Consider the following 11,267-nt stretch of genomic DNA (forward strand, 5'->3'; position numbering starts at 1 on the left):
CCATTACAATGACCCAATTTTCAGCGTCTCTGCTTTTGGTCTTTTCCTTCCTATTTTTGATCTGTCAGACAGCTGTCCTCAGAACGAATGAACAACTTCTGTACCTCTGAAATATCTGAAACAGGCATTTGCAGCTGTTACAGACAGGTGACAAGGAGACTCATTCGAGAAGTCTTTAGACTAGACAGAGGAGGAATTTGCAAGGCCAGTTTAAGACGACGAGACACGTGTCCCCTTTGAAAGTTATGACCCTGGCCAATATTTGGATTTAAAAGTGTGTAGTTCTTTGTATTGATGCAGTTTAGGGACATCAAAGTGTGTCTTTTCTTTGTACTCAATGGACTTGGGTTTGTGCTAGTGACAGAAAAAGGCCCCTCCTCGCCTGTGCACCTCACTTTTGCTACGAGCCAGGAGAACAACTATGCCATCTGCTGCTCCTAGGTCCAGCCCACCTTCTTGAAAAGCATCAAAGTAGAAGGCTTCCAGACGCTACCAGATGACCCAGCTGTAGATCATACATGAGAAAGCTTTCAGTTGTGCTGCTAGCATCTGTGGGTAGGCAGAGCTGGGAACTGGATTCTGTAGAGAGACGGAGAGAACATGGTCTAGTGCTACGCTGAAGCATGTAAAAACTTAGCCAGCACAGAGATCTCCTTTTGGCTCAGGACATGGGAAAAGCCCAAAGGAAAACAAGGCATTAACGCGTGCACCTAATGCAAATGAGAAATCGCAACCTTCATCTAGGTGTTGAGGATGTGTTGTAATAGGGCAGGAGATAAACCAGATTAGGCATACATACAGAGTAAACTCTAACTGGCACAGAGCTAGGTGTATCTACACAGGCCAAGGGGTTTTTTTTGAGTCTCAGCATACCAATATAGCATTTTCTTCAGTATAGAAGAAAATCAACTATAGAAGAAAATCAAAGAAGTCTTTGCAGAAGTGCACTGAATTGTACAACTATCAAATGGGCTCAGTTCTTCAACTTTTCCGAGGTTGTCCCCTCAGTTGTGCCACAGAGAATCCCATCACTGACCACACTGCAGGGCTTATTCATGGTTGAGTGTCAGACTTGCTCAGGGTTCGTGTTCCACAGGAGCACTGCTGGTGGTGGCTGCTAGAACGCAAGTAAGGACTTCACAAGGAGCGAGGTGGGGAGGAGGAATTGTTCCAACTGAGCAATGCAAGGCAAGCAGCAGGCGCTGGATCTCAGCAGATATGGCTGCTGGGAGCTACAATCAGTAACTCCAGCTGGGCCATTTGCTTAGGCTTCCTGCCAAAAGATTTATAAAAAGAACAGTAAAGAATGTGCAATGGCTTTAAATATGAATTTCAAACACAGCGCAGCCAATATCCACATTTGTTGAGGCTTCCATCCCTCAGCTTTTCTCCAAGGCTCAGCAAGGAATGCAAGGAGTTTCTCCTGCTGATCTAATTTTATCCTCTCAGAGATATCCACCAGCATGAAGGAGTGAATTAGAGCCAGTGCAGTTTCCTAATTACTTCCAGCTCTGAGAGACCCAAAAGCTACCAGGGAAGCAAGCACAACATAGCAAAGCTGATAAACCAGCTTTTAATTTGTGTGTTGCTATGCATGGAGGTCTTGTGATAATTTACTAATGGGTGATCCCAGCCTTTACTCAAACTAGTGCATGTCCTAATATCAGACATTCCTATGAGCATAACTGCAACAGAGTATAGTGGCAAACACGAATGGCTGCTACATAAGTGAAATATGCAGGTGGTTTCCCCATCAGATACATGAACTGGTTCCTCAAACCCAGCAATGACTATTTAGCAAGATGCAGCTTTCCACTACCTAGTAGGTTTTGCATATTCTACATCTGAAGAACGTTGGCATGACTGGAGGTGGGTTTATTCAAGTTCACAGAGAGCTAGCCCTGTCTATACTGAACCCGTGCCAGCTGCAAGGGTCATTACCAAGATTCAGCAGCCTTCCAAGCACAAAAAGGAAATCCAATCACCAGAAGAGTCTTTGTCCTTGATATGACACATAGGACCTCAGAGTGAATATCGAAAGTCTCTTGTTCAAAAAAGTAAGTTCTATCATAGCACATAAAAATCCTGCAGGGCCAGCACGGTAAACAGGTCAAGCGTGGCAGCTGAGTTATTCGATTCCTCAATTAGTATACACAGAAGTGTCCACTGCTTCTGCAGACACCTGTATGAGGTGGGGTGTGGAGCTAGAAATGAGAACAATCACTGACTTCTGATCTAATTAGTACAACAGGCTCCGTCTCCTCCTTCTGTCCTCACATCTGTAAGAGAGACTCGGAGACAAGTAAAAGTGTGGAGTCCGTTGGGTTTTCTTTTTTCTTGGTTTGAATACCAATCTTAAATGGCAATTTGCATCCAGGGTACATACCACCTCTAGTAATACCACGATCACTAAAAAAACCCCACAATATTCAGCATACATACCACCTCTGGTGATATGATTGCCAAAATCAAAACACACTCCCTGCCCACAGAACTTCCCTGACTGAACTATACTGTTACTTCAGTGTTGCAAAGAAGTCTGACACAAATCCATGGCCCCCCCCCACTAGACAAGGCTCCTCACTTGCTTTAAGAACGAGGAGTTATGCGTACCTTCAACTAACAGGCTGGGCTTGTCATCAGGGTTATCAGAGCTCTGCAGGGTCCTTCTCAGAGCAGGGCAGGCCTCCTTCTCAGCATTTGGGGAAGCTGGAGGCAGTCCTGCAAGACACTGAACATCTGCACACACTTGTTTATGGCACAAATAGTACTCCAATCTCAAAATGTTGCTGTTTCACAGACATGCTAGAAAAGGTCAAATTCAGGAACCAACAGTTTAACGATGAACAAGCAAACAGAGGGCTTGGGAGGGTCAAAACCTTCTCCTACCCAAAGGTCACCAAGATTCATGCCCTAAAGAAATTTAAAAGTATTCAAATCTCTCCTGGGACATACTGTCATTCTAAGCCTCGTGACAGTATTCTTATGAACAGTTCATGACACTGATCATGCTGTGAGTCGGCTAGAAAAAGAACTGTTTCAATATACAAAGAGAAAAAAAAAATAAATCAAGACAGCCTGAAATTTCTCTGAACTCAGTGTTTTATTGCTTTGTGATTATTAGTTACACTTTGACACAATGTACTTTGGAATAAATTGGCACCTACTACATAATTTAAAAACTTAGTATCTTACAGCTCATATAATTGGCACTATAGAGAAAACCCAGAGATCTGTCATTTTGACCCAAGATTAAAAGAAAGATAAAATGTTTATATCCTTTATTGTTGCAGGTGAACTTTCATTGTAGAAGGCCCTTAAAAATAGTGAACAGAAACTAACAACCTAAATGCCCTCCAAAAAAATACATAAAAACAGTAGCAGATGAAGCACTCCCTTCTTTACACCAGTCTTTTTACTTTGGTACTTTTAGTACCCAAGTGCACAGTAACTCCCTCATCTCTTTTAAGGAAAAAAAAAAGTAACATGGTCAAGTCTACACTGACTACTTTGGGTGACAAGAGAGACTCCCACACACCATCCTCAGCGCCCACGCAAACAGCATTTTCATCAAAAGTGACATTACCTCAGGATTTAACACAACCCAAGAGGTTTATAAATACTAAAGGGTTTTTTTGTTTTTTAAATTAAAAAAGGGCAAGAAATATTTTTAATAAATAAGTTACAGCTGTAATAGCTGCATTTACTTTGGTGACCAGTTATCTATATGCAGCATAAGTTATCTTCATAAGGCAAGTGATGAGATAGCGTAAGTGAAGTCCCTGAGGATCAGCATCTCTGTGCTCAACATGTTTGTTTCACAATGTGTGTAGACAGCCTGGAAAACAATCGGTCCCAAGGCATCTGCTTTTTTAATCTCCCAGCACAGCTGCAGACCACACAATGAATTATTTCTGTACCTCTCCTGTAGGCAGGAATATGTAAATAAAACAGAGTACTTAGTAGGTAGTGGTGGGGAATTAGTTCTCCTAAACCTGGACCAAGTGCTCCACCTTGTGTTAGTCCTTGGCATTCAAGGCGAATCTCTCGATGCCTGCTCAATAATTGCAGGTCCAGTGGAATAGTTTATGATTTCTTCTGCCTGTGAACTAGTGTTGTCCATGGTGCCATAGGATTGCTGCTCCTTATGGGCAAGCATCGTCCTTTCTGTAGAATGAGGATGCAAAACTCGTGGGACGTACATCTGAAATCACAAGCATCAAGGATTTTACTAGTCTCTCAAAGTATAATGTTGGGATAATTCACCCAGGATAATTTTTCCCCTCGCCACTCTTCTTTTTATCCATTTCCCATTCTTCACCTTAATACCTAAGGCCTTTTGCACCATAACGGAGGCTTCCTGGTGCAACACTCACCTGTACTTGTAGACTATTTCTACCTCAGTCCTACATCCTTTTTAGTGACATGACAGGTAAGACCTGCTACATGTCACAACTTTCAGAGTCACAAAGCAGTGGCAACTGACTGCATTTGGCAGCTGTCCAGGTGTGAGGATCTGTCAGGTGTAAGGCCTAGAACACAGCGTACAGAGATGCTGGAAGTAGTATGTCTCAACTACTCCTAAAAGGTCAGCCGAAGGTACTTCTGGAACAACACCTGGGAAGAGCCGAGGAGCCCAGCTGCAGAACTTTCTGGTCCCACACGCATATGGGAAGTTCCACAGTCCATTCAGACTAACACGTCCTACACAAGCTCTTTGGTAAGAAGGGTGAGAAATTAAGTTTTTCTAGGAAACGTAAGAGAATATTAGTAACTCTTAACTTCTTACAGAAGATGTTGGGATGGTTGGTACCTCTGTGTCGTGTCCTCTTTCACCTTGCACGTCTTCTATCTGTAAGCAGTAACAGGTGGGGAAAGGAAAAGAGACAATATCAAATTGGTAAGTCAAAACAACATAAAGAGATTGCAAGCTCCCAAAAACCTGCACAGAGATATTTCTGTGCAGTGCTGGTACTCTCTCCTGCAATCCTCTTGCATACTTCTTCCATACTGCTCTTTCCTCTTAAATTCAGTTCCTGCTAACACTGGCAGACTTCCACTGTGCCAAGCAGCCTACCTCTACTATCAGCCCTCTCTAGCCATCTTACCGGAATGAACCTTTGTGGACAGATGTTGCTAGCGGAAAGGCACAAACGACCCACTAGGAATAGCTGGTGCTATATCAAGCACATAGGTAGGTGCTGAAAGGTGTTAGGTATCCATTGCTTACCTTATAGTTCAGTGGGCTCAGGTACTTGAAACAGCCAAAACAAGTATAAGCCAAGCAAATAACAATTGTGATGTTGACAACTAGGAAGGTAAACATGGTTGTAGGTGCTTTAAAGCCTAGAAAAATATCCAGAGAATACAATATAAAAATACATAGCAAGAAAACAAACAAACAAACAAACAAACAAACCTTTATCTTCCCCATTTTCCGAAGCCTTGTGGGGTTTTTTGCCCTTAGAGGACTGGGCACACCGCTTCCAGCCACAAACAGGAGAACCTCGTTACGCACAAAGCTTGTTGACTGGTAGAACTGCTGAGCAAGCCATTTCCCCAGCTTCCTTAAAGGCCAAATATTGCAATACTTGAATGATAAACAAGACTCAGAGCGATTCTCCTCTCTCAGTCATCTACTCTAGACCCACTTCTAAAATACTTTCATTAATGAACTGTGAAATGTAAGAGTCCATTTATTAAATACGATGACGGCACCAAACTAGATGGTTTGCAAACGAACCAAAGGAAAACATCATCATAGGAAAAAAAAAAAAAAAAATCAAGATTACCTTGATAGATTAGATGACCCCACCCTCTTTAAAGGACAAAAAAACCCAACCAAAAAAGAAATATTAAGATGAAATTGTATGTAGAAAACTGTAAGTAGCTACAACTTGAAAGAAAAAATGAAATGTAGATAAGAGGGATAACAAGCCTGTAGCACCGCAGAATACAACTGATGATTACAAGCTGGAAAGCAGTCAATAGTGTGATGCTATCACAAAACATGGGAAGAAAAAAATGCAAGTTTGGTACCGGTATACAAAATAACTTGGTGCTATTGAACCTTCAACTTGAGCAGCCTTGTCTGCATAGGATACCGCAATAAAATAGGGATAGAACTGGGAGGAATCCAAGGAAAAGGAACCAGAGAAGAAACCAAGTAAATATGAACTAAGCTGAAATTTAAGTTTTTCTTCAGAGAGAGAACTGTAGGAAAGGATATGGTAGCAGCCTCTAGTATGGAAAAAGTTATAATGATTACAGCGACTTGTTATTCTTTAGGTCCACTGGGGAAATATTCTGAACGAATTAATCTCATTTTGCAGCAAAGATGACTTGAATAAGACATTAGGGGAAAAAATGAAACAAACACAAAAAAAACCCCAAAACCTAGCTGTTTCCAAGCTTCTTTAGTCAAAGAGGCAACATCAACATTCAAATATTTTGTGGTAACCCCAGCACATGCAGTGGCACAGAATAGACAAGTTTTACTTTTTAGCAGGTTATATAAACCCTGTGCAGGTCTGTCCATGAGGGTAGAAACAAACAAAAACATACACACACACACACACACACACAAAAAAACTCCAAACCATAAACATGTCACAATTCAAACCAAAAAGGGAAGAGGAATAAACCTCCCTATAGGTATTCTGGAGTGTCCTTTAGAAAAGGTTGTTTTTATAAGTGTAATACATCAGTATTTAACAGCTGGTGAGGCATGCCTGCACCACAACCAATGCATGGTGTAAACCACAAGGCAAACAGCAAAGATCAGGGAAAAAGAAATCTCCAAAGATCAGTTTTCCCTGCACTGTGTCCTCAGCACTCCTCCCTGCCAACAGCTCTAGAGAACGTGGGACTTAAGTGTCTATCCCAGGAGACAGGGGCTGAACTGCAGATAGTACCATCACCTCCTCTGTTGTGAGAGGCCCACCAGTGCTTTTGGTGTATGATGGATGGCGTGAGGGCTGAGGAAGAAAACAGCAACTGAGAAGGAAATAGGTGACACCAGTACAGCCGATCGCCTTCTTTTTGCAGTCAAGTGATATTTGATCCTGACTGAGAACTGGGATAGAAGTCCTTCCAGCCTTACATTAATATAATGAGTGAGAAAACAGAGTATTATCACTGTACTCGGCAACCAGACTGAAATATCCTTACCAGGCAAACTATACAAATCAACGACTAAGCAATCAAGCTTTACACACCATCAACTGATTTATTTTGCAGGTAAGGAAGCAGAGCACTCTTCCCCCTCGTTCCTTCTCTTTGGCACAAGAAGCAGCAATGAAATCACAATCTCAAGTTCCTGCCTCTCAGACTCACAACACTTGGCAAGACTGTCCTGTGCAGACAAATCACCGAACAACATCCTGTAAATAGGATCCTCTATACTGACCAAGCCAAATCCAGAGTCTGTATTTGCTATTACTAAGTTCCATGACAAATGATGGTCTTCCACAGATGCAGAACCAGAAAGCATTATTAGATTTAATTTTTACTGCATCAGGATTTCCTGCATAAGAATTAGAGGCATATCAATTGCTGCATGTTTGGAGTTGATTTTTCTAAAGCATGTGTTAGAAATTCTGCTATTATTTTGGAGGACACAGATTTGTTGGTTGCAAAAAGAGCTCTCAAAACAAGGGAAAAAACAAGCTCTCAAACATACAAGTAATGCAGAGACATCTGCTCAAACCCAAGGACAGCCTGAAGCAATGGTTCCGAATGCCTCTTACATCCACAGGGAGCCATCTCTAAAGTTAAGATGACAGTCTGCCAAAAATATCTTTGCTACTACTGGTATGCTAGAAAACTACAATGCAAGCACAGTCATTTGTCATCAGTGCTGTGAAGGCAGAGAAGAGGGCAAAATACAGTTAGATACCAAGGGCCTCCTTCCCAAAAAGGGAAGCTCAACTCCTTCTAGCATCACCCATATCCCTGTTCCATGCCAAATGCTTCTTTCTATATTACAAATAAAAAGCCATAAGCTATCGCCCACCTTTTCTGAAGTCAAAGCTGTTAGTACACCACAGCCAATACTATCAATGCCAAGTATTGGCAAAACACGGAATGTCCCTATTTTTTAAAATAAACTACACATAAGACATGAGTTTTTAAATTACAATATGGGGAGGAGAGTCACCATCTCACTGCAGTCTTCTGTGTAAAGTTTGACGGATGATGTAGAACACAGGTCTTACTAGCAGTAGCCAACATTTTAAACATTTTTTTCTAAATGACAACTGTACAACAGAGGCAGTAGCCAATTCACCCAGGCAAATTAAACATTTTAGTGTTTACAGAGCACTGCATTAAACACCATCTTTCTAGAAAGAGCCAATTCTGAATAGATTTTTGTTTTATTTAATGATTTTTACTGCCTGTCACTCCACAGCCCAACTGGCCAATTCAAACTCTACAGCTTTAGGGAACACAATCTCCTGTAAAATGAATAAATATGAAGATCCATGCTAACAGTTTTAAGTTAACTATCAGCCATCTCCATCAGACTATCGTATGCAAGCTTGTGTAAGCTGCAAATGTTGTATAATTCAGTGCCACAGGTAACCACCATGACTTCCCATCTATGGAAGCAAAAAGAAAAGCCCACAAAGCCTATGAAACTTCACATGTAATTCAGATAAGTTGGCAAGAGAGGTAGAAGCAGCTTCTAGGTGGGAAAAGCGAATACTTACCTAACCGCAAAAATGAGAAAAAGTAGAGCCAGAAAAGGCAGAGGATTGGAGCTGCAAGGGCCTGATTCACAGCTGCAAAGTGCATCTTCTTCTCCAGTTTGGCAGGGAGATACGCATAGTAAAGGTTGTAACGGTCAACCATGTGCTTCAGGAGTATGTATATTAAACCTGGAGAGAAAAAAGGGAAAGCCAAGGAGAGATTGCTGAAGACTTTATAAAAATTCTGTGAGGAGATCTACACTAACCAAGTGACTGAAAATCTAAATACCAATGGTGGCTACAGCCCAGGTATGAATTGGGGTACAGCTGCATGACAGCAGCCAGCTCCTAATGTTCCTACACCCCCCGGGGTCTCCCCATCCCTCCCCTTCGCCACACACTTCTCTGTGGCACCAGTTGTGCTCCCAGAGAGAACCCAGAGCTCCTTCCTAGTGCTGGCACATGAGGCCAAGCCAGCAGGGAAGACTCAGTAACTCCACCACCGCCATACTGGTAAGGAAGAATGGTCTAACAGTGGCTTAATGTCTCACACTCAGCCTTCAACAGATTCATGACTGGATTTCAAGTCAGCTATTTCTTATCCCCAAAAAGCCATTTGCAACAGCTCCAGTATGCAGTAGCACATTCGGATATTTACAACTGCACACAAAATGAAATGTAAATAAATACCAAGTACATTGTTGCAATAAAATTGACCACATTCTCCCAATAATAAGGTTGTTGATTAAAACCAGTTCTGAACAACAGCTAATTTAGCTAGCCATGTTGTATCTAGCTCTCTCAAATTTTAGATTAGAAAAGGAAAATACCAACTATATAAAATGATGTAGTACTACTTATGCCTGACAAACAGGTTTCCAGAGTGGAGATATCTGTAGCTGCTAAATGATTCTTTACACATAATTTTTATGACAGTCCAGAATCTCTGTGAATGAAAGATGCAATCAAATAAGACATAGATCATGTCACAGACACTAAAGATGGACAACTGTCCATGAGTTCTAGACAGATTGCTAAGTTTCTTGCACACCCATACAGGATTTAATGGCTGGTACAGGAAGAAGGAAGTAGTCAAAGCCAGATATACAGGCAACTTAAGGCAGAAATGTTAAGTTTTGTTCATGGGACAAAGATAAACCAACTTAAGAGAAACATCCTAGAGAAGGAGGTCTGTGACTCAGATCTGGAGACCTTCTTAGGGTCCTGTAGGACTGCAGCTCCACTGACACCACAGGGCAGCTGTGCCTAGTTAACTGGTTTTCTAAGCTGGCAAATCTACCGGCGTATAGAGCATTTCCTTTTCCAGTCAAAGGGCAGCTATTATGTTCACCAAGACCATGTCCCAGCAAAGCAGTCAGCACATTGTTAGGTCACATCCCTGCAGTCAGGACCATGGAGCATACAGCTGTCCATAGCACAGTGATGACCACAGCCCCTTTTCTCATTCAGGGTGTGAAATTTTAGATACATGGTTTGCAATATAGAAGAGCTGCAGTAGTGAAAAGGACAGGTAGTTTTCCAGTCTCTTGCTACTGGATCAACATGCTTATTTTTGTGCTTCATTTTACATAAATCAGTCAAACTTTAGGACAAAAGTTATTTCAAATGTGCCTAAAGGATTTGGGGACCAGAATGTCTCTCAAGTTTGGCTGCTTAAGGTGGACCTCTGGGCTGGGTACACTCTGCAGCTTGCTTCTCTCCCAGACCTCAAAAACCCAGAGATAAAAATAATTCCCTCATTCCAAAACCTAACTAAACACCTATGCTTAACAATTAAAAACTGCCACCAGAGCTAATACACTCAAACTTGTAATAAATAACAACAAATAACAAACAGAAATAAAATAAGCATCTAACAGACATTAAAAATACTTTCAACTTCTAAAGGCAGTACAAGAGCTAAGTAATTCACCGTCTTCTGCCTTGTTTTCCCACAAGAAGGGAAGGAATCTTGGATCCAAGTCCTAAGGATTATCAGCATTTGAACTGGAATAAGAATGCAGAACTGGGCCTTCCAAACCTCCCACATACCCCCAGCTTCCTCACACAGTGCCCCACAGCTCATCGGAAAACTTACCAAATGGGACAATGATGGGACATGTAATGCTATAGGCCATGATGACAGTGAACACACACAGCATCCAGGCATACATTGCTCCAAATTCATATTCAAATGCTTGTTGCTAGGATCAAAAACAACATGAGAGTTTTGGGTGTTATATCCTATCACTGTGTCAGGAGTTCAGAATAGATTCACTAAAGCAGCAATTCACCTTCTCTTATTCTCTCCCTATGAGAGATCAGTTATTTCCTTAAGAGGCATAAATGTCCTAATTAGAGAGATGAAGTATTATGCGTTTTAAGCATCTGTACTTAAAGAAAATATGCTGCTGCTTTCATAGCCTTAAAGTAATTCCTCAGGGAATCTGTTTTCATCTACAAGAAGCAACGACTTAAAACCACAAGGAAGAAAATGTGCCAAACTCAGAATCTTCATCTCACTGCAGATTCCATTGAATCTGTACTATTCCTTGTGTTGGCCTTCCCAGTAGGGAA

At 41.6% G+C, this 11,267-nt stretch overlaps 1 protein-coding gene across 1 annotated transcript in view; it reads right to left on the bottom strand.

Annotated features, from left to right (window-relative positions):
* Positions 1-4,033: 4,033 nt before the first annotated feature.
* TMEM63A (transmembrane protein 63A) overlaps positions 4,034-11,267 on the bottom strand; it is a 29,962-nt gene continuing 22,728 nt past the window's right edge. Inside the window, exons 18-22 of the mRNA XM_010284707.1 lie at positions 10,789-10,894; positions 8,712-8,879; positions 5,231-5,346; positions 4,790-4,852; positions 4,034-4,204 (exon numbers count right to left, since the gene is read on the bottom strand). Of these exons, the coding sequence (XP_010283009.1) occupies positions 4,034-4,204; positions 4,790-4,852; positions 5,231-5,346; positions 8,712-8,879; positions 10,789-10,894 (624 nt within the window). The remainder of the gene's footprint in view (positions 4,205-4,789; positions 4,853-5,230; positions 5,347-8,711; positions 8,880-10,788; positions 10,895-11,267) is intronic.

Source organism: Phaethon lepturus, unplaced genomic scaffold, assembly GCF_000687285.1.
Source record: "Phaethon lepturus isolate BGI_N335 unplaced genomic scaffold, ASM68728v1 scaffold41193, whole genome shotgun sequence".
Classification (NCBI taxonomy): domain Eukaryota; kingdom Metazoa; phylum Chordata; class Aves; order Phaethontiformes; family Phaethontidae; genus Phaethon; species Phaethon lepturus.